Source organism: Phaethon aethereus (genome assembly GCF_964289735.1).
Source record: "Phaethon aethereus genome assembly, chromosome: 17".
NCBI lineage: Eukaryota > Metazoa > Chordata > Aves > Phaethontiformes > Phaethontidae > Phaethon > Phaethon aethereus.
Window position 1 is genome coordinate 8,380,418 of NC_138593.1, and position 27,767 is coordinate 8,408,184.

Genomic DNA, 27,767 nt, shown 5'->3' on the forward strand with positions numbered 1-27,767 from the left:
AGGGAAAAAAAAGAAATACCTTTTGTGGCTTCCTTTTCTCCTGAATCTAATATACGTATACCTACAAAATTCAGAGCCTGAAAATTAATTCCATCTAGAAGGACCTGGATTCTCGAAAGAAAGAAGGTGAGGGTGTGTGTGGTATAATGCTAAAGAAACCTTGACTGATGGAACAGATGGGAAAGACGGACTCTAGAAAAAGTTTCTGTCCATTCTGCCCAACTCAGGAGGGTGATAAGTACAAAACAGGCCTGTTCAGGGATGGCTTCCTTAGAATGTCATACAAAACTACCCTGAGCTGGGAGGGAAGTGTCATCAGTGTACACTGAAAGCAGTTACAGCAGTCTGCTGTTCAGCTGCACATAGCAGCAAATCAGTACATCTCTAATTATTATTTGTCTGGCCGGCTAAGCAGTGCAGCATTTAAAACCTAATTTGTTGTATAATTTAATTTTAATTGAGTCTCCTATCCACACAGGACTCGTTAAGCTAGCTGTATGTTTCACTTGCTGTCTTTTTACATGGATACTATGGGAGAGCTGCAAGAGCTGAACCAATCGTTTGCTTGCACTGTGCTATCACCAAGGTGCAGTAATTCCTCGGTGTGATTGCAGAGGGATCTCTTGGCAGGAATATTTGGAAAATATGTTTTCTCAGTGCCACAGTATAACAAAACAACTTCCTCCCTCTGCTAATGCTATGGTTTACACAAAAGGTTTGGTTGTTGGGCTTTTAGCTGCATCTCCCATGTGCTGGTATTTTCCTCTGCCACTCAGAGATAACAATTACTAGTCACTGTGAGCAGTAATAAAAATGAAGCACCGTGACAACGCTTTTGAGTGATTGTAGCTTCCATTGATCTGCCTCTCTTCAAATGTATAAAAGGCACTAGTCCTCAGTGAGGACAAAGTTGAAAATAAGCAGGGTATTTTACAGACAAATCCTTTTGGAGGAATGCAGACAGTCAGACCTCAAAGAACCTTTTTTTTTCCCAGTATTATTATTAAGGGAAGAGATACAGGCTAAGGTCAATAATACAAAGCTCTTAAGTACATGCATCCATTTTCACTTACAAGGGTGTTTACATTTTCTCCCGAACTGGGGCCCATGCGACTGAGAACTGTGAAGCAATATTGTACATTAGGTATCAGCTAAAACTGCAGATCTGAAAACACTTTTGTATTTTTGCTTGGATCAATAGTCCCGTGAAGCTCTCTTGCACAGGTTGGTATCACTGTGAGATTCACATGGCCAAGGAGATCTACACAGTTTCCAGGAAAGCAAAATCACAGAATCACAGAATCATTAAGGTTGGAAAGGACCTTCAAGATCATCAAGTCCAACCGTTAACCTAACACCACCATGCCCCCTAAACCATGTCCCGAAATGCCACATCCACAAATTTTTTGAACACTTCCAGAGATGGTGACTCCACCACGTCCCTGGGCAGCCTGTTCCATGTTTGACCACCCCCTCTGTAAAAACATTTTTCCTAATATCCAATCTAAACCTCCCCTGGCGCAACTTGAGGCCATTTCTTCTCGTCCTATCACTAGTTAGTTGGGAGAAGAGACCAACACCCACCTTGCCACAACCCTCTTTCAGGTAGTTGTAGAGAGCGATAAGGTCTCCCCTCAGCCTCCTCTTCTCCAGATTGAACAACCCCAGTTCCCTCAGCCGCTCCTCATAAGACTTGTGCTCCAGCCCCCTCACCAGCTTCATTGCCCTTCTCTGGACACGCTCCAGCACCTCAACATCCTTCTTGTAGTGAGGGGTCCAAAACTGAACACAGGATTCGAGGTGCGGCCTCACCAGGGCCGAGTACAGGGGCACAATCACTTCCCTACTCCTGCTGGCCACACTAGTGCTGATACAGGCCAGGATGCTGTTGGCCGCCTTGGCCACCTGGGCACACTGCCGGCTCATGTTCAGCCGGCTGTCAACCAGCATCCCCAGGTCCTTTTCCGCCGGGCTGCTCTCCAGCCGCTCCTCCCCAAGCCTGTGAAAATCTCAGAGCCCAAGCCTGTGAACCAAGTAGGTGTATCAAAGCAAAGAACTGCTAAATGGTTTTGTTTTCAGGGTTTTGTTCCTGTTTTCATGCCTTCTGATTTAATCCAAACTTCAAAATCATTTCAGTGAAGGGAAAAACCAAAAGCTCACTGTCTCTGTGCATGTTATATGACTAATTTAAAAAGCTAACCAGCAGGGAAATCCAGGACAGCTCAGCTTCTTCCTCCTCTATTTTGATGGACATAAAACTGTTCAAGTCCTTCAAATGAATGTGATTGATAAAGGAATTCACAACTAGAAGGTTGCTACTGATGTTGTGCACAAGGACTACAATTTTGTAGTTTGCCTAAGAAGCCACTTTATATGGGGTGCTAATTGGCTTAAAAAGATTATGGTACAAATGGTACAAATGGTACAAATGTCCCAGGAAAAAAAATGGAAACCAATATAGAGAAACAAGCAGATCAACAAGTGGGTAGTAGTGACAATGTTTTACACGAAGAGGGAAAGGACCACCAAATTTCAGGTAGTGGCTTTCTCGGTAGCCTTTGGGGTGCCTGGTTATGTTAGATGATTTGGATTAGGTTGTGGAATCAAGGGTCAGATCAAGGGAAGAAAGGCTGATGCATAAGAAGTCTTTCAGCGGTCCATGAGGAAGAAACTCCAACTATTTGGATGTGTCTGGCAGAGGAAAGGCAGCTGCCAGCTGGAAACTTGCCGGGCCCAGCCGAGCGGGTGGGCGAGAGGGTGACTGCCTGAGGCAGCCTGGCTGTGAGGCTGGCGGGTGAAGGCAGCATGGAGCGCACGACAGGGAGAGAGAGTGCCGCTCCGCGGGACTTCAGACCGGCCTAAGGCAGGAGCAGAATGTAAGCAAGCAAGGGGGAGATTTTTTTCAGACATTTTAGCTCTCTGAGGTGGCTCCCAGTGGGATAGAGAGGTTGGGAAGATGAAGCAGGGGCCTGGGGAAACGAGGATGCCCGTGATGGCCCCACAGACCAGGGCCACACAGAGTGGTGCAGTGAGGCCAGGAGCATGGGTCCTGCAGGCCGAGCCGGTGCAGGGCCACAGGATATGGGGAACTGGTGAGATCTTCCACTTGCTCTTTTGTTTAGGTTTTTTGTTGTTGTTGGGTTTGGCCTTTTCTTTGCTAGTTTCCAACTGCTGTAGAAGAGGGCACTGAAATGAGGTGGTTGTTGGGGCAACAAAGAGCAAAGTGATGATTCTTAAGGTGCACAAAGCTCTGCTGCTCACTCTTGTCCCAGATAATTTAAGGTTTTGGTTTGTAAGAGCTTCCTCACTGATTAAAAGTGGGGCTGCCCCCTCCGGGTGTGAACCCCCATCAACAGGCAGTGATCCTGCCTCAGTGTGAACTTTTTTTCTCAAGCATGCCCCTGGAACACCAGCTATGTTTTTTATTTAGCCGGTGCTGGCAAACTAATAACTCTTCAACATCGAAGAGTTAAACAATTATTTTTCATTGTAAGTGATCGATTAAACGAGCTCTGTCGGCACACACAACTCCCTGTGCGGCGCTTGATGCGCCCGCAGCAAAGATGGCGACGAGCCCCTTGTCCCGCTTGTAAGCCGGCCCACACCCAAGATGTCCGCCGAGGCGTCCCGTATGCCCAAGCCTCGCTATTGCCCTTCTTTTCTCTATGTACGGCGGCGCGCCGCGGCCTCCCCGGAAAATGCGACTCTCTAGCTCGCATAGCTCGGTGGTGAGCACCGGAAGGTCCGCCTCTCCCACCGGTGCGTTCTCTATGGCCGCCGTGCGCCGCCTCCAATGGCAGGGCTGGCCCTGCCCAGCCCGGATCAGCTGATGGTGGCAATGTCTGTTGACAGGAGCCGCCTCGGCCGCGGGACTGGGTGTAAGGGCTGGCGCCGAGGGGAGGGGGCGCCGGGCCGGAGGGGGCGGGCGGAGGCAGCCGGGGGGAGTGGGGGGCGCGGCACCCCCTTCCCTCTCCTCGCCGCCCCTCTCTGCCGGGAGAGCGGGGCCCGCTGGGGGCGGAGGGCGGAAAGTTGGGGAGAGAAGTGAGCGGAGGGAGGGAGGGAGGCCGCCCCAGCCCGCTTCCCCTCAGCGGGGGAGCGGCCCTGTAGGGTGGGGGCGAAGGGAGGGGGTGGGCTGGCTGCGGGGTGCCGAGTGGCCTAGGGGGAGGGCTTTCCAACTCCACACAAAAGGAAGCGGGCAGGGCAGGGGCCGGGGGAGCCCCCGGGGTGTGAGAGGCTGCGGGGGGCGGCGCGGAGGGCCCGGCCCCCAAGAGGGGGAGGGGGCTGCCGGCCCCGAGTGAGCCCTCTCCCCCCCGGGTGCTGTGTGACGGTGGGTTTTGGGTTCGCTTTGTTTGTTTTTGTCAGATGTGAATCCAAATGGAGCACTCGGAAGGAGGCGAGCAGAGCCGGCAGCAGCAGCAGCCCTGGGGGAAGCTGATCCGGCTGGGTGCTGATGAGGCAGAGCCGCACGTCTTGCTGCTGAAAAGAGAATGGACAATTGGTCGGAAGAAAGGTGGGACAGGGACAGGCTGCGCTGGCGTAGGGCGGTGTTCCGGGGACGGCAAGCGATCCCCTCCTGGCCTTTAAAACATTGGAAGGTGGACTGAAACTAGTTGGATTTGGTGCTTTCAACTGTTGGAGGGCTTTACAGACGGTCCCTTATTCCTAATTTACCTCTTGGCTCTGTGTGAAGAGGAAGTTTTACACTGACCTTTTCTTTTTTACCAACTTGTGACATTTGCACGTTTGAAAGGGAATATGCCTTTTAGGTTGTCTGTGACAGTTTGTACAAACAAGAAAAAACGATTGTTGATTCAGAAGAGTTTCTGTGTATCAGTCCTGTTTATGTTCTCATTTTGTTTCTGCGGTTAAAGTAAGTTGGAACTGCAAAGCAAAATGCTTGTGCTTCCCAGAAAAGAAAACGCCCACATAAAAGCCCTTAATTCTTCTGGCCATATAACGATTGCTAACAAGTACTGAAAGTTTCTCTGAGAGTGGATTTGAAAGCTTTATTCTCAGAGTCTAGGGCTATTACTACTTGCCTTTATTTTAAAGGATTTCATGCTTACTGTATTTAAAACAATCATCGCAGTGTTTTAATTTTTTTACTCGTCCCTGACAGCACTAATTTTCAGTTTCCTCTTGATCAGTTCAAGCTATTTGACTGACCAATCATGTTCTGTAAATAGTCCCAAACACACACCAGATGCTATAGATCTATGGGACATTCAGATGCTGTATTGTAGGAAAAATGTTTTGCCTATTTACATTTGGTAATATACATTTAGATTGCTTATCATTATCTAAGCTGTAGGTAAAGTTCTTCAAATTGAGGTCTAGTAGAAATAGAGATCTTGCAGAAAAAAAATGTTTTGTGTGTTTTACTGCTTCCATAACTCCTTGCTAATGGATTAATAAAATAAGCGTTTACAAGAATTGCCAAGCTTTGTGTCATAGGTATTACTTAGAAAAACTTCAGGAGCATTAGAAATGCTTGTTTCGAGCATTTTGTCCTTCCTGTTCCCATATGAAAGTAAGTCTAGCTCCATAGAATAGAATGGAAACGTTGGCATGCTCCTGAATAAAATTTAGTCTGCTCACTTTCACTGGGCCTCCTAATATCACAAATCGTGTGGCAACAGTTAACTCGGTAGCTGTTGATTGTTCCTTCAATATTAGGAATAGGTTAGTGATAAACTGTCACCAGCATATATAGTGGCTACTATTTTCCTTCTGGATACGTTGTTCTCGCAGGCTGAGATTCGGTGCGCCTACAATGTGAATAGGTGGAAATGAATCACGTTTGTTAATTGTAACTTTTATGTAAGCATACTTTGAGACATTTGTGAGAGATGTTGGTGTCTTACACAGGGGAACCTTGATCATTGCCTTGAACATTCAATGTTAAAGTGAAGTAAAAATACTAGATTTGCTCAGAGCCCTGGAGTCATAGGCAGGAAGGTTTCTGTCATGTCACATTGTCATTACAGTTCTTCTGCATATCCCTAAATCTGAGTTCTGGATTTTTAATCTCCTTTCAGCTTTATTAATGTAATGGCACTGTCAGCAGCGATGAAAAAAATTTCCTATTTAAAAACAAAGAAAAGAAAGACTTCAACATAGAACGATGATATTCTTTTATTTATTAGCTGTTAGTTCCCACTACTTCCCCCGAATATACTGGGATGAAGCAGAAGTTAAATCCAATAAAACAGTGTTACAATGATGTGGAAAAAGAGCTGGGTACTCTGTGATGTGTGCCTTGAGAATTTAGATTGAACTCCTCACGTATGTGTGAATTTATCTCTACCACTCTAGAACAGAGTAATTGTGATTTGATTTCCATCTGTAAGGGCTAAGATTTGGGGGGAGGGGCATAACGAAAACATCTTGAAATTGTTGAAATAAGCTTATATCAGCACATAGAGCTATCTCACTGCTTGTATTTATGTTTTACATACTTGACTATGATGCTGCCTATATGCCAGTGGAAGTTTTGAACTATTGCAGATGTACATGAGTCAGTTTGTGCATTTATAGACATGTAGAATGCTGATCTGTCTGTGATGTATATTTTTAAGCATGCTGGAAAATCTGCTTTCTTTTTAAGGTTGTGACTTATCTTTCCCTGGCAACAAGTTGGTGTCTGGAGATCACTGTAAAATCATAGTGGATGAAGAATCTGGTCAAGTGTCACTGGAAGATACAAGGTTTGTTCTCCTATGAACATTTACTCTTATCTTCTTTTTAGTCTGTGAAGTACAATCTTGTGTATTGCTCAAGGCATCAATAGTAAATACTTCGCTTTTTTGTTTCTTTTTTTTTTTTCCTGCTTTTACAGTCATGTTTGGCTCTCCCTAAATTTTTTTTTCTTCTACAAGGGAATTCATAGTCTACTGGATGAAAAATGGTGTAATAGTTCTGTAGCATATTTCTCTAGACTTGTGAAAAAAGTGATGCCAGCATTCTTAAAAGCTCTAAGCTTGAGTGTGCCTCACTTCAGGCACTTGCGTAGGGAATGAAATACCTGCAGTGATGATCTCAAAGCATAAAATAGATGTGGAGTAAAAATCTGTACTTGTTATACAACTTTCTGGTATTCAAAATATCAGTAATCTATATACCATCGGTATAGTAGTAGTCTAGCAGTTGTGGTGGGCATGTCAGATGGAGATCAGAGCCTATTCAGTCTAATTTAATAATAAAAGATGTTTGCTAGATTTTTACTGTTGATATTTCAGGTTTGTTTTCTTTTGTTTGATCAGAATTTGTTTTTCTGAGTGTTTCTGTGTTAAGTTAGGAGTGTGAGAACTAAGGCCCTTTATGTAGAAAGACTTAAGCCCATATCTCACTGGAACTACTGTTAAAAAGCTAGAGCTAATTTAGTGGATTTACTTTTAGTTTATAAAGTTAATTACATACTTCTTCACATACTGAAGGCCAGTGAACTTGCTATACTGGTGAGGGCTATTTCCTGTAGAGTTCTAAGGCTACTATGGGAGTATAAATAGCACTGCAGGGGTTGTGGGTGGTTTCCAATGGTTTTTAGTTTGTTTTCTAGTATTGTCTATAAAATTTGAGATAGGAATTTGTATGGAAGGGTATTTCTTAGGAGGAGACTGTAAACGTCTTAAAATTTTCATCTGTGTTATTTTTGACAGGATTTTTTGTCTAAGATTGCAGAAAGCTTCTTGTTTATTACATTTCAAGAATTCCGTGACATTTTAAAATGCTTCTGTAAACCACATTCTTCTTCTGCCAGGTTATTGCAGTCAGTAAAGAAACATGTAATACTTTTCTGCCAGCTCCCCCTATTTTTCATGTCTGTAAGGCATTTTACCCATAGACAAAGAAGACACTTCAAAATATATTGATGTACATACATAAAGAGGAAATTTTGAGGTTTTGAAGAGTATCATGCTGAATCCCTGTTCTGGCATAGCAGAATGCAATTAAATGTATTGTTCTGGTAGCTCAGGGTTAGTATCAAATACCTGCTGAGCCTTTGACAAAAAACCCTCCAAGAATATTCTGAATAAACTTTGAACTGTCTAATTGTATGGCATGCACATTTTTTGGGGCCACTGGCAGAATATATGAGCTTTAGTTGACATTTTTCTTTCATCAGAATTATTGCACCTCTGCTCCTTTTCTGTCTCTTGATCAATTAGTAGCTATATTGATATTAAAAGGAGTCTTTTTCAGGGTGAGGAACTTGCTTTTAGATATTTACATGGACTGTGCATTTCTTTTTATTTTATTTCCTCAAGTAAAAGGGAACATATAGAATTATTCAGGTTGGAAGAGACCTCAGGAGGTCACTTAGTTCAAACTCTGTCAAAGATGGGCCATCACTGGATTTGGACTTGTTTTTTAGGATTTCTCTAGTCTTGAAAACCTCAAAGGACAGGGATTCTGTAGTCTCTTGGGGCCCTTATCCAGACTTCAGTTGTCTTCACAATGATTTTTTTTTTTTTTTTTTTTTTTCCTTCTTTGCATCCATCTGAATCTTCCTTGTTCCAATTTATGACCTTTGTCACCTCAGTAAAGGACCTGTCTCTGTCTTCGTGGTAACTTCCTCCTAGGTACTGGAAGGCTGCTCTTAGGCCCCTGCTCACCAAGCTGCCTTCTTCCAGGCAAAACAAGCCCGGTTCCCCTAGCCCGTTAGCATATAGGTCTTGTGCTCCAGCCCTCTGGCCATGTCGGTGGCTATCTGCTAGACGTGCTGAAGTCTATCAAGACCTTCCATGTACTAGGTGACCCAAAACTAGATGTAATATTTTAGATGTGGACTAATGAGTTCCAAGTAAAGGGGAATAATAATCACTTCACTTGAGTTTCTGACTACACCCCTGTTAATACAGCCAAGTGTGCTGTAGGCCTTCATCTCTGCCAGGACATGCTGCTGACTTAAGCCCAGGCATAAGTCCAAAGCGTATGATCTTACACGTAGTCATAAGATCCACCAAGAGCCTTTGCTGGTTGGTCTCTTTTGCAGGTGGTTATTCCGTCCCAGGTGCAGGACTTGGGCTTTGTCCTTATTGAATGTCATGACGTTCCTGTCAGCTCATTCCTCTAGCCTGCCTAAGAGCCTCTGAATGGCAGCCCAGCTCTGTCCCTGCTTTGGTGTCATCTGCGAGCTTGATGAGGGTGTATTTCCTCTCTACTTCTAGGTTATAGCTAGAGAAAATAATCAGGATAGGTCCCTGGATAGATCCCTGGAGGGCTTATAATCCCAGAAACTGTGGGATAGAATGCTAAATTTTAGGGAAAAATATGAGGCCTAGCTAGGATGTCTAGGAGTGGCTTATAATTGTCACTCAAATGTTACCCCAAATTTCAAGATGTTTCGAACAATGAATCAGGCCGTGTTTGCCTGTCATGGCAGTCTCAGAGCATAGCTGTAAATCTAAGCTTGAGAAAACTGTCCCTAGTTTCAGTTGCATGTAGCTGGTAGAATTGGTTTAGACCAACGTCACAGAATCACAGTCATTAAGGTTTGAAAAGACCTTTAAAATCATCAAGTCCCACCATTAACCCAACACCACCATGCCCACTAAACCATGTCCCAAAGTGTCATGTCTACACGGTTTTTGAACACTTCCGGTGATGGTGATTCCACCACCTTCCTGGGCAGCTTGTTCCAATGTTTGACCACTCTCTCAGCAAAGAAATTTTCCCTGGTGCAACTTGAGGCTGTTTCCTCTCGTCCTATCACTGGTTACTTGGGAGAAGAGACCAACACCCACCTTGCCACAACCCCCTTACAGGTAGTTGTAGAGAGCGACAAGGTCTCCCCTCAGCCTCCTCTTCTGAACAACTCCAGTTCCCTCAGCTGCTCCTCATAAGACTTGTGCTCCAGACCCCTCACCAGCTTCATTGCCCTTCTTTGGACACGCTCCAGCAATTCCGTGTCCTTCTTGTAGTGTGGGAAGTATGTGTGTCAATACAAGCTAAAGGGATTGTGAATGTTGCAGAAACATTCCTGCCCCCTTTTTTTTCCTACACGCACCCTGAGGCAGAAGGTGCAGCTAGCAGAAAACTAGCAAAGCCAAATTAAAGTTATTTTTCTATATGATATATTCATGAAAGGTGAGGCTTGTTACAATGGTGGTGTAATAGAAAGGCTGCAGGTATGGAGTGCTACCAGTTAGCTGCTTATGCACGTTACACTTCTATGTATGTAACAAAAAGAGTAAGATCCTTTATGTGTTCTGCTTGCCTGTGACTTGGTATGAAGCGTGGCTACCATTTGCTGAATCAAGAAACTAAATGGGCTGATATGACTACTTGCAGAAGACTATCTGTTCTTCTGGGTCTTCCAGTGTTTGTGCTGAATATCAGATGAGCTCCAAAAAATTAATCAGGCTGAAAGAAGATTTGTGAATGTTTCAGTTGGCAATGCAGATGCCCAGAGTCCCAGAAAAATACTGCAGCATCAGCTTTTTCTTCTCTGAAGTGGAAAATAGTTTGGAAACATTGCTGTGGTCAAGCTCAGATTTTTCTGGTGAAGAGGAATGCATTGAAGGAGGCAGCTAGTGTGGGACAGTTAAACTGAGTGGACTTTGTTTCTGTATTGCAGCTAAACCAAAGAATATCATCAAATATATGTAGACAGCCAGCATTGGGTTTTATCTCCATGGGTAGCATAACGAGTTCTTCGATCGGCTTTGGAAAGAATTACCGTAAATTTGCAGGTGAAAAGAAATGTGTAGAGAAGTCAAAATTATTGAGTAAATAGAACTTTGGAAGTAACAAAAGCCAAGAGTTAGCAAATAGTACAATAAAATTTTCCCAGGCTCGCCCTTTTTTGGGGTATGTTTCTGCTTTATTTTCAAAGCATGCACTAGTTGCTTTATACTGCTTGAAGGAAGATGAATTTTAGAAGCTGACCTAACACAGTGGATGCAGTAGTTGGCTTGCCTTAAGTAAAAGCAATTGTAAGAGTCTCAATTTTGAGATAGAAATTTTAATGGCAACTAAGGAAATTTTTTTTTAAAGACCTCTTGTTGTCTTCTAGGTAATTTTTTTTGAAGGATTCTAAGTAGTAAATGATGTTTCAGAGCACAAAAGGCATATTTACACAAGGCTGATACTCATGTGACACGCAAGCAGATATTCCCTTTCTGTGAGTAAATTGGAGGCTGATCTTCAATTGGTGCTGGTGTCATTCCTGCTACTAAATTTTCCTCACCCTACCAGTCAAAACTATTTCTGTGAACATTAAAAGAATGGAGACTGACACAGTACAGAAGAGATTCTGTAATTTACTAGAATTCAAAACTCATTTCAGTTTACAAAATGCAGATAACTTCTAAAACTATTAACCCAGAAGTTTTACCATAAATTACATTCTTTTCCTGGATGGATGCTAGTAATAACTAGAAAGTAAGACTGGCATTTTTCTCGGAAGGATACCAAAGTATCTTACAACACATAGATCATTCACCTATTTCAAAAGTAAGCCTGTTCTGAGTGAGCTGTTGCTGTTCACATCAGTTCTGCACAACAGCTGAGATTGGGAAGTGTAGGTAATGTAAGGTTCATAAATCAAACTGTAGAGTCATTGACTACATTGGAATTGAGTCAAGGCCTGACTTTTTTTTCTTCCACTTTTAAGAAAAGTGACATTGGGACCTTTTGTGACATTGTTTCACAATGCAGACAATTTATATCTTATAGTAGCATTTCTCTTCTGCACCTCAAAAATTATACAGCCAGTTGGTACCAATTCAACATTAAGTCCTAATGAATGGAATGTATCATATTTGGGATTCTCATTGTACTTTCTACTTATTTTATGGGGGCCTTTAATTTGAAACATCAGAGGTATGTACAAATGTCATAATTTATCATGTATGCCTGGTTAAAAAATACCCACAACATTAATCTGGTATGTCACCATATCTGTTAAATGCCTCATGCTGAAGCTTGAAACTTGAAATGAAAGACTAATACAATTATCTGGGATAGTTGGATATTTTTTTCTCTTTGATTATTGTCTGAGATATAAATACAACTACTTCAGTTTGCTAATGCATTTAAGAAAAGCTTGTATTTTTCTTTGTTGTGTGCTATCAGTTTATTCTTACTTCCTTTGGGTTCATGAATGCCAAATTAGTCAGCTCTCACTGAAGTCAGTATAACTGTGCAGAACTAAAAAGATTTGGCTATTTGTAGTCAATTTGACAATTAAGGTCTTGGGTAGCTAGTTCTGCAGTTTGCGTTGTGAGATGTAGCAGGAGTGGTTACTAGATAATGTGGTGATATATATATTTTTTTTTTTTCTTTTTCCAAGGATAGCTCACTTGAGTTATTGTCCCTCATAACCGTCTTGGAACTTGGCAGTCATGACAGAGAAACTTCATAAAATACATTTTTGTGACTTTTTTTCCCCCTACGTTTAGTGAAATATTGCGACTAGGAATTGCCTGTAGAAGCTAAACTTCAGTAGGAGACAATTCTCTTTACTTGAGTTTAGCTGTTTATTACAGAATAAGATCTAAACCACTTATGGCAGATTGGAGATGCATGCTTTGTTTTGCCTCCTGGAAAACTAAGGAGGTCAAACCTGATGTTTCCTAGTTTTGTTAAAGGACCTCTGGTAGGTTTCAGGGATTGTTGTAAGCTTTGCTGTTTCTTTGGCAGTTGAAGGAGGTGCAATTTTTACTTCGACATAATTGTTTAAATATATTATCACTAGCATCGATGTTAAATTAAAAATGAGTATAATTTCTAGGAGACTGACTAAAATTCTTTTTTCCTCTAAATTGCTAAACTTTGGCATTCTTTTAGTGATGTCTCTGTTCTGCTGGATCTTTGGTGCTTATGTCTTTCAGGCCAGTCAACATCTGTATGCTTCAGGTAAAAAGGCAAGGTCAAAATAGTTTTCTTGCTTAAAGAATCTTGAAGATTCTTTTATAGATTAGATATCAATGTGACCCAAATATTTTTGTTTGTTTCTAAATGTTTAAAGTAGCATTTTTATTTTTTTAATCTTGTTATTTATGTTGGATTAGTTGATTCAACCATGTAGATAGTGAAAGAAGTTGCAGAGGTAAGAGCAAGAACTGATACCTTGATCAAGACTTGCTGTAGTGATTCAGAAGGGCTTGCTTTTCCTTTTGACTTTTTAATGTAATGCTTTTGACTTTGTGTCCAAAAAGGTCAACAGGATGAAGTTCTAGTTTTCTTTCTCTAGTCATGTTACTAAATGACAAGAGATTTTTCCAGGTTGATTTTTAAAAGGAAAATAATGCGAAGGGAAGGTGTTTATTTCTAAATAACCATCCCTCTCCTCTACAAGGAAACTGGTCTGTTTGAGGAAGGCTGTGTTGTGTCTTGGGCACAAGTGGTGGCCTCCAGGGGGTGGCAGCAGAGGTTTGCTGTTATTTCATGCAACAGCTTGCTTTGCTGAGGGGAAGAAGCAGAATTTCTATTCTTTTATATTTGGTACTGTTTACTGAGATTTTGAATGGCAGAAGTCTGAAATTCTACAATGCTGCAGCCCTGAAAGAGGCTTATTGCAACTGAGCTGGAACTATTCAATACTTGAATAACTTGACTCATTATAAAACACTAATAGCTTGTATATAAAACATCACCCATAGTGAAGGAGCAGAGATACCTCTATTAATAAGCAATGCTCTGCATTTTCCTCTTCCTCAATTTAATTTCTTCCATGAGTCATAGAGTTTTTATCAATACCAAAATGATTCACTCCAACTCATCTTTTAAGTATGTATAACTGTTTTTTCCACCTTTCTACTTGCTTTTGAGTTGCAAACAGCCTAAGTAACCTTGGTATTTTAGGGTTTTTTGCTATTTGAAGCAAGAGGGGAGAAAAATTAATGCCACATAACATCCCCGGCTGTGCAGGAAAAGTTCCTTTGTTGCAGAATGTCATAGGGGATTCCCAGTGTTAACTGTAAAATATAACCTAGAACTTTTTGAATAGAACTCCCTGCTGCTCTTTCCTCTTTTATACTTTAAGAGTGGAGATTATTGTACAGAAACAATCATCTAATTATTTTGAGACATTGGCCAAATGTCAGGGATCTTTTGTCTGTCTGTCAGCTACCATCTCTTTACCAGTAGCTGCAAATGAGCTTTGAAGTCCTAGTAGCTCTGCACTTCTGTCTTTGGGACAATTTTTTTTATTTGTTTCTGGACTTTCTTTTTTATTCTAGCTTACTTTTTTTTTTTTTTTTTGGAGAGCCAATAGTTTTTCTTCATTAAAAGTGTCTTACGTTTTCCCTGCCTTTTCCTATGTAATTATGAAAACATCTATGCTAAGTTATCTTTTCTTTCTCTTTACAGTACTAATGGAACAGTAATTAATAAACTGAAAGTGGTGAAGAAGCAGACATACCCTTTACAGACTGGAGATGTAATCTATGTTGTTTACAGAAAAAATGAGCCAGAGAACAGTAAGTAAATTATATCTTTTAAATGGCATGCTTAGTAATTTTTTTTGAGTCATTGGAGAGAAGAAATATCAGTACAATTAAACCAGAGTTACTCAATTTTAAGACAAATAATTTATTAATGTTTAAAAACAAGTCTTCATAGAAGAGGTCATGGATGTGCCAGTTTTCACAGGGACAAGTCTGAGCAACTGTCTGAAATTGAAATGTGCCTAGAAGTAGTTTTGGAAGAACTAATGCATGGAATGGTAACTGAGGTCCTGATCATATGCTCAGTGCTTCTTTTAGAAGTCAAATTACTGGGGTAGTTAGTGAGATGTTATATATCACATTAAAGCAATTTTTGGTACCAGAAGGAAAGGCTGCAAAAGTCTTTTGTTTTGTGTGGTTTTGGTTGGGTTTTTTTTGTTTTTTTTTTTTTAAGGGGGAAGAGGCAAAACTGGAGGGAGGGTGGGGGGCAGGGAAAGCCCTATAGTGAAAGTAGAATTAGTAAACCTGGAAAAGTATTTGTGTGACCTTAAAGAAGAATTATGCCTCACATGCCTATAATTCTTTTCAGGAATTCTTTTCAGGATGATGCAATTGAAATAGCATAATTAGTTTTTTGGAAAAAAAAAAAAAAAAAAAATTTGTGGCCCTTCCTCAAAGGGTTTTTAAATAAGCCTAGCTGTTGTTGGGCAGGAAGTAATGTTCTTTCATATGTTCACTACCTAGAAGTCAGGCACCAAGTTTTAGAGGACCAAGGTGTAGGTGTAAATGCTCAGTTTTTGCAATGGAGTGAAATTAATGAAAGATTTAATGAATGGTCTGTGTTGGCATCTGTCTTAAAGATGTTCATAAATTATTAAGAAATGATAACTATTGAGGCAGCAGAATTTTCATGTCGTACCTTTTCATTTCATACCATTTCATTTTATTCACTTACACAGGATCATTAAATCCAACACTGGCTGAAAAGATTTACAGAAAGAATTTAATTGCTTGTAATAATGAAATAACAGACAGGGTTCAACTTTGATAAATGGCGGGGGGGGACAGAGAGAGGGAATGGGCAAGTTCTGTTTTTACCTATGTATTGTTGTCCCCCAGTCAACTGCTCTGTTCGTTATTATGCAATTCTTTTAAGTGTGACGTATGTAATATTTAAATTTCAGTAGAGATCACTCACTTTCTGGAAAGATTTCAGATGAAAGAGGCATTTTAAATGTTAATTCTCATTACTGTATTTGATAGCTCTGAAGTGGAACTTTAAGGTGAACGGACAGATTTCGTATGGTCATAAGCCACACTATTCTTGTGAAGACAATTGGATGTACTGGGAGATGGGAGGGTGTAGTATTAGATACATTTACAGCGTGGTATTTAATGTAAAACACAAGACTATTTACAATTTTCTTGCAGTAATGGACATATGAACTGCTAATCTAAAAAAATTCTAGATATATACATACTTATTACTGAACTACTTCCTTTATGAAGTTGCTGGTAATTTACATAGTGACAGATCAGGCCTACTTATGCTGTTTGATATAAATGTTACAAGAAACAGTGATAAGCTGTATTTGTCTGTATGGCTTGTTTATCTCACAAATCCTTTCTAAGATGGCACTATTGCAGTTGATGCTTCTTGGAACAACTCATTTATGTGATTTTTCCAGGTACTTCGCAATGAACTGAATCACTGATTTCTGTTTCAGTTAACAAGTATTTGAATTACCAAGCCTTCAGTTTTGCTTTTTCATCTTCTCCATCTTCAAAGACAGAGAGAGAATTTAGATTTGGCATGCCTATTTGGACTTGGACGTTCTGAGTAGTTCTGAAGGAGGCAATACTTTTTAACTTTTGATCAGAAAAATGGTTGCTATAAACCGAGAGTCTTATTTGCTTCTAGGTGGCTGGAGGTGAAAAAAAAGTAGTAAGTTAGGGGGATCCTTGGAACTGTATTAAGCTGAAGTAGGATGGAGAAGAAAGGAATATTTTCCGGTTGGTTTTATTAATAGATACTAAATTAGTTTCTGGATGAAACTTATGGCATGTCTTAATCTGTATTTTTCAGAGCTCATGTATCTCACAAACAAATGAAATAAAATTGATCTAAGAAGTTGAGAAGTGAGCTCAGAAATAGTAAGCTTCTTCAAAGAACTTTCACTGAAATATCAGTAAAAATACAGTTTGTTCTGACACACAGCAGATTTCAGGTTTAAGAAATTATTAAGCCTCTGGTTCCATGGCTGGCACAAGTTAAGCGTCACACAAAAGTTGCTCTTTGTTTCTCAGGAAACAAAGGTTTCCTGAGAAGAAAAGATCTTGCTGTGCTGTTCCTAATTGCCTCCTAAGTCAGAGTATTAACACTGTACTATAGAGGTGACTCCTCATTTGCCTCTTCCATTGTCAGACACCTTGGGGAAGCAGCCACTTGTGAATAGAAGTTGTTTATGTGAGATTAAGGTTACTGAATTTTTATTTAAAGATTCTGATCAATACTTTTTAATCTCTTTCAGATGTTGCTTATCTTTATGAATCCTTAAACACAAAACATGATGCAACTCAAGAACCAGTAGGTAAGGAAGTAATTCAAGATCCATGAAGAGGAGCTAAGCTCCAATGACTAATGTAACCCTCTTGAGAGAGTTCGATTCCTTGGAATTTTGAAGCCATGATGTGGTGACTGTTACACAGATCTTTTTCTTTCCTTTCCCCCCTTCCAACTGTAGAAGTTAATGTAGAAAACCAATGCCATGTGACCAAAGATACCTCAAGTACAGGAAGAAGTAATGATGAGACACAAATTACCTCATCACCATCAGCTACTCAGTCTTGCTATGAGGAACCACAGCCATCTACTTCTACATCTAACCTCTTTAATGCTTCTTCTACCTCTGTTATTGAGTCTGCATCTGTTCAGCAGGATAATCCTTCTACATCTGGTAAGAATTGTGCCAAGTATTTAAAATTTGGTATCTCATCAACTGTTATTCCAGTGTTGAATTTTAACAGATTAGTCTCTTACCCCTATCTGGTTCTTTAGCATTTGCTTTGTTAAGTTCTAGTGAAAATACCAGGTGGATATGTGCATTTCAATTTTCTCTCTATGAGTAGGCAGGGTAAAGCCTGATGGATAAGTCAATTGTGAGATGCTTATGCTCAGAGGGCAGAAAATGCTTGTAAATACCAAACTGTTCTATCTTTACAGTATGGTTTTGTAGCAGAGCACTGGTGAAAACTTAGCAAATCTATGTGGCTCATACAGCAAAGTAAGGAGATAGGAGTGCTCGTGCTCATGCAGTCACTCTGAGAAAGTACTCTAATTGTCACTGTTACTGCTTCCAATCACCAATCCCCTTTTCTTGCTTAGAGCTTTAATGCCAAAATACACCACGTGGATCCCTGGTCTAGTATCCTGCATTATGTTGGCAAGTGTAATACCACAATGGTGTGTAACTCTTAAAATAGAACTGGAGCAAGAATGGCTATCTAGAAAATGGCATTTGTCAACAGTTCAGTGGGACTTTTTAAACATGCTTCTGTGAAAACAAAGCTTTGCCCTCCACTGTGATCCTGACCTGTTTACATATGGTCAACATTGCATAAACCCTGTGCCTGGCATCTTTGTCAGAAAGACCTGGTGTGGGTAATAGTCTTATGAATAAATACTATTTAAAGAGGCATGGGGATTTTAAGTAGGGTTGCACAGCTAATAGCTTGTTTTCCCCCCGGGTCTTCCAATTAGTCAGATTGGCTCAGACTGCATGTAATATAATTATGCAGACATTGCTTTTCACGACACTTTTTCCTATTCAGATGTTTGGATTGATGTGTGGAGTACTTGTTGTTTTCAAATGTCCCATATCTGTATGTAGCTGTGTTTCTGTTTTTATTTTGCAGGATCGCAATCCTCAGTTTTCACTCCTGTGCCTGCTTTCCCCATCTTAGAATCTGTGTGTCTAAGAGCACTGCATGATGAGCATGAAAAGCTGGATATGAATACTGAAACTTCTGCAATCACATCAGAAATCACTGACGAAGAAAAAGCAGAATCAGATTCTCAAAGGACAGGGGAGGAGGAAGGTTTGGAACCTGCTAAGAAGAAACTAAAAGGAGGCTAGTATACTACAGTATTGCGCAACCTACCCTGCACTCTTTTATTTTAATATTATTGAAAGTTAGCTTTAAGTTTCTAATTAAGTTTTTTAAACTATGTCCATTTTTCATAGAAGCCCAGTGAGATCAGCAGAAACATAAGGATCTGTGCTTACTTTTCTGTATTAGTATGAAATGAATTCAAAATGCATGCATACCACGCTTAATATCACACTTAAGCGTGCTCAATAAACGCGCTTATTGACTTGATTTCTGGTCCAGTGAAAATAATGTCTTCAGTAGCTGCAGCTGTTATGTGTAAAGCAAGAACCTTTAGTGAGACAGTTGCCAGTGAACAGTGAATCAGTGTATATATTTCAGGTCTTACTTTTAACACTTAAAATATATTAATAAAAGCTTCAAAAACAACATACTGCAGAATTTTCTGTCTTTGTAGGTGAAGATGCTTGTCCAAATCTTCCACCAGCAGCTCCAAGTGAATGTATAATTAAAATTGGCTCTGAAGATGCAAAAACATCAAATGTGAAACCAGATAAGATGGAAGAAACATTAACCTGCATTATCTGCCAAGAACTGCTGCATGACTGTGTAAGGTATGTATGATTGACAAAAGCTGTAATCATGTGGAAATAATATATGAAGTTCAGTGAAAACTGTTTGAGGAGGCCAGGATATTTAGGATTTTCACAAGCCCTTCTGAGTCCCTTCCCTGCTCCTCCTGCTCCCTATCTATATAGCCAAATCAAAGCTAAACCATTTTTGAGTGTTACAAATGTATCTGAAAAATGAAAGACTTGTGGTTTGACTCCATTTCTTTCACTGTTTTCATGTTTGTGTTTTCCAGCTTGCAGCCTTGTATGCATACTTTTTGTGCTGCCTGCTACTCGGGATGGATGGAAAGATCTTCTCTATGTCCAACTTGTCGTTGTCCGGTAGAACGTATTTGTAAAAATCACATATTGAACAACTTGGTTGAAGCTTATCTGATTCAGCATCCAGGCAAGTTGAACTGCGTGTCTAACAGAATATGATGTATTTCACACATCAGCTGCCTAATTGATGTATGCACCGACTGTTGTCTATTAAATTTCTATGTATGTATTATTACTCTGCTGTTTTCTCTGACATGGCTGTAAGAAAACAAGTGCATTTAATATGACATAACAACTTGTTGTAATATTTCAAATACTGCGTGAGAATTGAAAGTGATTTAATACTATAACTGACTATGCTAAGAATTTTTTATTTTATTTTACTGCTTAATCATGAGAAGGATTTCAGTTTCATCAAATAGGAGACACTGACTGATTAGGCTACCAAAACTCAGATACTTCTGAAAAATATACTTGAATATGGATTTAATTAACTTCGATCATGGCCTCTTGAAAACAAAACTTAAGTTGCCTAATACTACACTTCCATTAATAGAAAGAGGAATTTGACTAAGATCTTCTAGAACTTAACAAAAAAAAAAAGTTTTATGGAAGTGAAAACATAATAATGGTAATTGTGTTAATAAAGTAGGGTGGGTATAAAGGATGTGAGCTATTCTTTTTTTCTTGAAATTTGAATTTGCTTCTCATGCCAGATAAATGTCGTAATGAAGACGATGTACGCAGCATGGATGCTAGAAACAAAATTACTCAAGACATGTTGCAGCCTAAGGTGCGGAGATCTTTTTCAGATGAGGAAGGAAGTTCTGAAGATTTGTTGGAATTGTCAGATGTAGATAGTGAATCTTCAGATATCAGGTATGTCCATTTAAGTTATGCACTGGATTAGATTTACCTATATTTGAATGCACAAACCCACAAACTGAGCTAGTTTCATAAACACTGTTATTGCTGGTGGTGTTTCCATGATCATTGCCAGAAAGAATCTTATTTTTGTGTTCAGGTAAGTTCATTCTTACCAGTAATTTTCTTGGTAATTCTACTGGCAATCCTACTGAACCTTGAGCAGTCAATAAAAAAATAATTACATTTAGAACTTCCTAGAAGTCCAGCCAGATTCAGTTAACGACCAACAGTTCTATCCTGAATTGTGCAACATCATGTGAGATATGTGAAATTACCTTTTCCAATTACAAATTGGCTGCTGCTTTAGAGAAAATAGGTTTCTGGCTAAGATCTTGTCAGGACGTAAAGAGGTCCATGACCCGATGAGTGCAGCTGCAATGACTGTACTTTCTTCTGTGTCTGGAATGGTGCTTTCACCAGGTGTATGGTACTAAAGCAGCTGATGCCTGACCTAGGGATTCCCAGGCACCAAAATATCTCCTCTCTATTCTAGCAGCAAACATTTATTGCTGTATGTCTAGAGGGGAACAGAAAAACTCTTCCTGTAAAAAATTATTCCAGCTTTGTTCCTCTCTTTCTTGTTCATCTCCCTTCCAGTCATACCACTCTTTCTTTTCTTTTTTTTTTCCTTTTTTTTTTTTTTTTTTAAACTACTTGGGCAATACTGCAAAACACTAAGTTTTTATCTGTTACAACTACAGCAATCTTCGCAGCTGTAAGGTACTGAGACTGAGTTACGTAAACATCCATATGTTACTGGATGAAGAAATTAAAAATTTAAACTTTGAAAGTATGACCAATCCTGTCTAGCATAGGGATGTGAGTTATATTTGCATTTGTTGGGTGTGATTTCCTATGACCTTATTTTATTCTTTCAGTCAACCATATATAGTATGCAGACAGTGCCCAGGGTATCGAAGACACTCTGTTCCAACTTTGCCTGGCACAGGCCAAGAGACGGAAGCAGGAGGAACGCAAGCACTGGGAGATGCGCCATCTACATCAGCCAACTTCCCTGCAGGTCAGTGTCGTGAAATCTTCTCAGCAGTGTGATACTAAAATACTACAACTCATACATCCATTATGAACTAAGCAAACTCAACTCTCATGGTACTGTGAGAGTAATGCCACTTGACATAGGTGGCTTTGCAAATACGAGATTTGACCATGGTTCTTCTGTGGCTGTCCAAAATAGATTGTTGATGGTTGATAGTTCTTAAACTGTTCTATATAGTGAAATATTTTACATGTCTACATAGTTTAGAAGTCTGAATGTCGTTTTCTGCTCTTTTATAGTATCTTTGTAAAAATTACATTGCTTGCTTGTTACTCTCAGATTTTTATATTTCTAATATTCACTGAAACTCCTAGTCCACATTGCAGTTATGTACATTGTTCAGTCTATCTTTTTTTTTTTTCCTATTTTGAACTCATCTAGCTGTCCAGGAATATGTGTGTCCTGCTCAAGGAAGTCATGTAATATGCACCTGCTGCTTTCAGCCAATGCCCGACCGAAGAGCAGAGCGTGAACAGAATCCTCATGTTGCTCCTCAGCAATGTGTGTACATTTTTTACATTTAAAAAAATTTTTTTTTTTTAAATCTTGGCTACAGAACTAAATCTCTCATTTTTTATTAAACTTAAGTTTACTTTGAAGAGTATTCTTTATTTGAATATTCTTTATCTGGACTCTTGTAGCAACAGCATAAAAAAATCTTCCTTTATAAAATGTCTTATTCCTCTATAGAATGTATTTTAAATGAGAAAGTTGTACTTTTTTTTTTTAACCAAGTTTATCAGGGCTCTATTGTTATTGATTTATAAGAACAAATAACTGCTGAGTTTTGTTGTGTACAGGTCCTGACAGGGGTTTTCTTTGTTACTTTACAGGTACAGTTTGTCTGCAACCCTTCTGTCACTTATACTGGGGCTGCACTCGGATGGCATGTTTTGGCTGTTTGGCACCATTCTGTGGTATTGTGGAATAATCTGTTTCTTATAAGCCTACTCACTTTGCAATAATGTTTGTTTGTCTTGAAATTTAGGTAATTTAAGGAATATAATAGCTTAGTTTGTAGCAGATTCATGCAAAAGGAAACAAAGGCTGTGTCCTCACATTACAAACAAAAAATTGAGTGATATGTGTCTTAACTTTGAGAGCATTTAACTTCTTGTCTTTATACCATATTGGGTTTGAGAACAACACTTGTTAAGCACAATGCTTTCCCGTATAAAAAGAATTATCATGTATTTCAGCCTAGTCAGAGAATCATACAAATCAATGCAAGAGCACTGAACATCTGATGTTAACTGATTAGAAAAGAACCTTACCCTTAAACATGCAGACTTCTGAAACTCCAGGTTTTAGACATTTTAAAAAATAAATTAAAACAGTGGAAATTACTTGGCTGCAGTTTAAAGCTAATGGAATATGCTTTAAATAATGCTATTCATTTGTGCAGATTAGTAATAGTGTTTGTGTTTACCTGTTTACTACAGGTAAAATTGTAAAATCTCAATGTCTTGTCTTTAATTGCCACTGGAATTTATATATCACATGCTTTAGCATATGTTGAATGCAGTTATTTACTTGGTGCTCACCTTGAGACTGGACACATTATTTCAGGAATAATGTGTCAGGGCCATGGGGTTGGGGGAAGAAATAGTAACTGTTCTTCTTCTTGTTCTGATTAGAAATAAATCTTGGTGATAAGTGTTTAGATGGAGTCCTAAATAACAACCACTACGAGTCAGATATCCTAAAGGTACGTTTAAAAAAAATTATGTATGATGCATAATAATTAATATAGAAAGTTTAAGATGTACTTATTCATGAAATGATAGTGTTGTGCTACCTAACAGTTACAGTGGCAGCATTGTGTTACTTGCAGCACGTGATTCTAAAAGTCAAATCTAATGAGCCCTAAACGTTCAGCTGGACCAAAGTTATAGTTACCGTGTCTAGACTGGAAGCATTTTAGGGTGATAATTTGGTCCTTTCAGTCGCTGCGTAAGATGGCATCGTATTCTAGAGGTGCATTCCATTTGGCATCTGCTCTTCCCATACCACCCAAATTAACAACAATAACAAAAAGAAATCACTTTCATGCAATCCTGATGTTTGATTTCTCCAATGTGTATGTCTCATGGCTGCCAAGAAGGCCAAAATTCTAGTCATAACTTCTGAATTTGAGTTTAAATGACCGATAGACACACTGTAGGATTCAAATGTGTTTGGTTGTTAAATCATCAAAGAATTCTACTTGTATAAAGTATTTGTTAGGGAGGTCAGTTTCTACAGGCTGAAGCGTGAAATCCAAAATATTAATTAAAGAGAAAAATAATTCACTAAAAATACACCAGGAAAACAAGACTTGTTGAATATCTTTTTCCCAGATAAGTTAAAGTGCACACTAGATTGCATGGAAGATAATTTTGCCCATACCATAACAGGGTTATCTAAATTAGGTAAACTGGATGAAGTCTTGATTTAAGGTAAATGAGAGTGTGACTGAAATGCATCTATTTACATTCTTTTGTCGAAAGTAGGAGTCTTATGAAAAAAGATGCTGAGTGGAAGGTTTTATTGGTGATATGAAAGTCTCATGCTAATTACGTTAAAGGTATTTAATTTTTACTTCTAATCAGCATCAGCCCATTTTGAAAACCTAGTTAGATCTAGATTTGGAAATATTTGCAAGTGAATAGCTTGGTCACACTTTAATGTTGGAGATTTTTCTGGAGTAAACATTGAAATTGCTCTTTTCAGGATTACCTGGCATCCAGGGGTTTGACATGGAAAAATATGTTAAACGAGAGTCTTTTAGCTCTTCAAAGAGGAGTTTTTATGTTGTCAGGTATGTGTTACATTCATTTTTGTCCATGTATAACTCAGTAATATTATCGAGAGACTAGAAGTTCTGTGCATGTAACTGGTGCCATCGTGGCATTTTTGTTAAAACTGATTTCTCAAGCGTTACACTGACATTATGTACAAACTGATTTTCTCCCCAGATTACAGAATTACTGGGAACACAGTGCTTTGCTACTGTTGTGGCCTTCGCAGCTTTCGAGAACTCGCCTATCAGTACAGGCAGAATATTCCTGTTGCTGAATTGCCAGGTGGGGACTGCTTCACACAGTAAGGGGGGAAAAGTCATTTAAAGAGTTAAGTCAGTTTTATGCTTGTAGCCTTGGTTTTTTAGTACCCTTGTGTAGACCAGTGCAAATCTCTTTGCCAGACTAATATCTTATGCTGATTGCTTTACTTGTCAGCTGCTAAGTTTGCATATAGTTATTGTCAGAGTCCCTAAAGGAATCTTTTCTTTCAGTATGATTTCTCATCTGTAGAATAATTATATCTGCATAGTGAAAAAAGGAATTCAGTAAAATCCAGAATACAGTCAACAGGAACTAGTTGCTGTAATTTAATTTATTTTCCCATTAAAGTACACAAAATGATGCACCTCCTGAAAAATTTACATTTTACCAGCTCTCAACTAGGAACAAGAATGTTTTCATAAATTAATTCTAAATCTGTTTGCATTTACAGATTTAGTATAAAATATCATGCAAGCAACTGTGCCTCCTTCAATCCCAAATCTCTTGGGAACAGAAGCTCTTCCAACAGTCTACTTTTCAATGTTACTTTTATCCATCTAGTTCCTGTTGTTAGCAACAGCTTCCCTGTCTTTAACAGTTGAGAACTCTACTTCTGTGCATAATGAGAGACAGTCAGTCTACCTTGCTTCTTCTACCTTGTTTCTCCTTAGACATTGCTTTTCATTTTAGTATAATGGCCTCCTGGACAGCTGAGTTATAATGCATGTAAAAGTGGGAGAAGAGCAACAAACTCTGACCAAATTAATAAATTTTTCTTTCATATGGAAATGTACCTAGACATAGGCTCAGTGTCTTAAACTGTAAAGTCCATCTCTATTAAACTAAGTGGTAAAATTTCAGTTGACAGCACTGAGAACCAAATCCTTTCATCGTAAATCTGCATGAGCCTAATATTCAGAATGAATTTTTTGTCCTTCACTAAGTGTTTGCTTGCTTTCTAGAAAGGTGAACCAATATAGTTTACAGTCGTTACTTGCCAATCATGTCTTGTTTCTCTACAAAGCCTGCTCTGATGAGTAACCACCATTAGCAGTGGCTTAATAATCTAAATCACCTTATTTAATGACTTCTGTAATAAATGTAGAATTTAATTTGCTGTTTTTTGTAGTGACTGTCACATCACGTCCTGATTGCTACTGGGGGCGCAACTGTCGAACTCAGGTCAAAGCACATCATGCCATGTAAGTTACACGATTTATGAAGTGGTGTGGGGATTTTCTGTTTCTTTTTAGAAAACAACAACAACAAAAACAACCTTTGAAGTGTCAGAAATTGCATGAGTAACACTGTTGCAGCATAAGCAAAATTGGGTGAGCGTGGGGAATGGAGGGGGATGGAGGGATTGTCATTTTTGGTTTTAACACAACTTTGAAATGAGCCCTTCGTGCATGTCAGAAGGGCATTGCTAGCACTTGTAAGTTGATGTAACCCATTGCTGACACTTCTTCAGTCTTGTTTTCTACCCGCAACTCCCCCTTCATTCCTATTCTTCTGCCAGTGAAGCAGCTTCTGCTTCACCTCTGACCCAAGCAATCGGGCGTATGGTGAAAATGAAATACTGAGCCTGAAAAGATATTAACCCTCTACTTCTCAAGTGTTTTAATACATCTAGGGGACATGGGTTCCTGGTATCTGGTCATTCATGAAAGATGTCCACCCAAACTAAATCAAGGTCCTTAATTAAAAAAAAAAAAATCAGGGCACAGACAACCAACACAATTGGATCTTTACGAAAGGATGCATGTGTGGTAACAAATATTAAAGACTTATAAAACAAAACAAAAATTATCTACCTAAGAGCTAGCTGGTTCCAGGGAGGGTAGAAACATCCTTCTTGCTTTATGAATAATTCTCTAAATTCTCAGTGCAGTTTAAGATACAAGAGTTGTCACCCCTTATTGAGAAATTGTTTTAATGAATAGTAGATTCTGCAATATCTTTCTAATGCCGCAATGAACATACACACTTAGCATAATTCCTTTTAATATTTCAGGTACTATGGGTTGAAAATAATCAGTCTGTACAGCTCATGCAAGCAGATCATAAGAAAGACTTGTAAAATATTCATCCCCAGTCTCTTACAAATTCGGAGGGTTTTCCAAATAACTTTCAAAAATAATTTGGGATTTAAGTTGCAGGTGTAATTCAAAGCACCACTGCTATCTATAACTTCATGTTACAGAACTGTCTGTGTTCCCAGAGGAGATTGTGTTTTGAAATGTTAGAGCGTTAATTCAGTATCAAAGCACTCACTAGTTGTCTTTGTTCATATTGTGGTGGATAATTCCATCTAGAATGGAAATGACTCAGGGTTTTTTCCTTTTTTTTTTCTTCTCCTTATTTCTTTTTTCCTGTCTTTTTCCTTTTTTCTTTCAAGCATTAGCTGTTCCTAGAACTTTACTGGCTGCTTGAGTTCCTAAAATCCATAGAAGCAAACAATCTTGTCATACCACTTCTAGATATCCAGTTACCTTTTTTTAATTGAGCTAAACTGTTTTGCTAAGTAGTTTGGTTTTGTAAGCAAGGTTTCTTTCTAATTTTTGATCTAATTCAGCAAGAGGGAGAAAATTCACGGTCTCTCTTGTGTCATCTCTTCCACATGTATATGTATAGACACACTCAACTCCTGTTTCAGTTATGTCAGGGGATGCATAACCCACGTAAGAGAAAAACAAAGAATGAACAGTGAGAAGTTTTCTTTAGAATTGGAAAAAAGTGCCTCGTACAAAATTGTGTTATCTGTTTAATTCAGGAAGATGGGCTTGCCATTCCTATAAAACCTATATATACAGAATGAGAAAAACTTAACCTTTTTCTTTCCAGAAGAAGATTCTAAGTCAGTGGAAGAACGTGTTTATGTTGAAATGTTTTGTTAGCCTCGTTAATTCTAGTTCCTAGTGACTTGTGTAATGCTGTCTACTAAAAATTACTGATGTCTTACAGGGCAAAATTAATTTGCTGGTTCCTGTTTTAATTGCCTTCTGGGTTTGAAGTATGCAGAAGTATAGAGGAATGCTTTTAATAACAGGTTTTCTGTATGCATAATAAAACTAACAAGGGTTAGGCAGGAGAGACGTTGAAAATCCTGTTACAGATTACGTGGTAGTAGAGTACCATCTAAACAGGTTCTGAAAAACAGATATGTTAGTGTGTAAATGTTCTGCTTTAAACTGTTTAACATTTAAAATACCCCATGAAAGATGCGGACTCTTTTCTTTTTGTTGCCTGACTTCTGAGAACTTTGTTACATTTTAATACTTCTTTTTAATTTTATTTCAGGAAATTCAATCACATTTGTGAACAAACACGATTCAAGAACTGA

General features: G+C 39.1%; 1 protein-coding gene across 1 annotated transcript; it reads left to right on the top strand.

The window, feature by feature from the left end:
• Window positions 1–4,374: 4,374 nt before the first annotated feature.
• CHFR (checkpoint with forkhead and ring finger domains) lies at window positions 4,375–27,767 on the top strand (the record flags this gene model as incomplete). Its single annotated transcript, XM_082007780.1, has 17 exons — window positions 4,375–4,510; window positions 6,608–6,707; window positions 14,317–14,426; window positions 16,925–16,984; window positions 17,138–17,350; window positions 18,309–18,524; window positions 18,961–19,117; window positions 19,369–19,523; window positions 20,113–20,275; window positions 21,202–21,344; window positions 21,762–21,881; window positions 22,214–22,297; window positions 23,018–23,088; window positions 24,093–24,180; window positions 24,338–24,445; window positions 25,554–25,626; window positions 27,725–27,767. The coding sequence occupies 17 exons, from the start codon at window positions 4,375–4,377 to the stop codon at window positions 27,765–27,767; spliced, it is 2,040 nt and encodes a 679-aa protein (XP_081863906.1).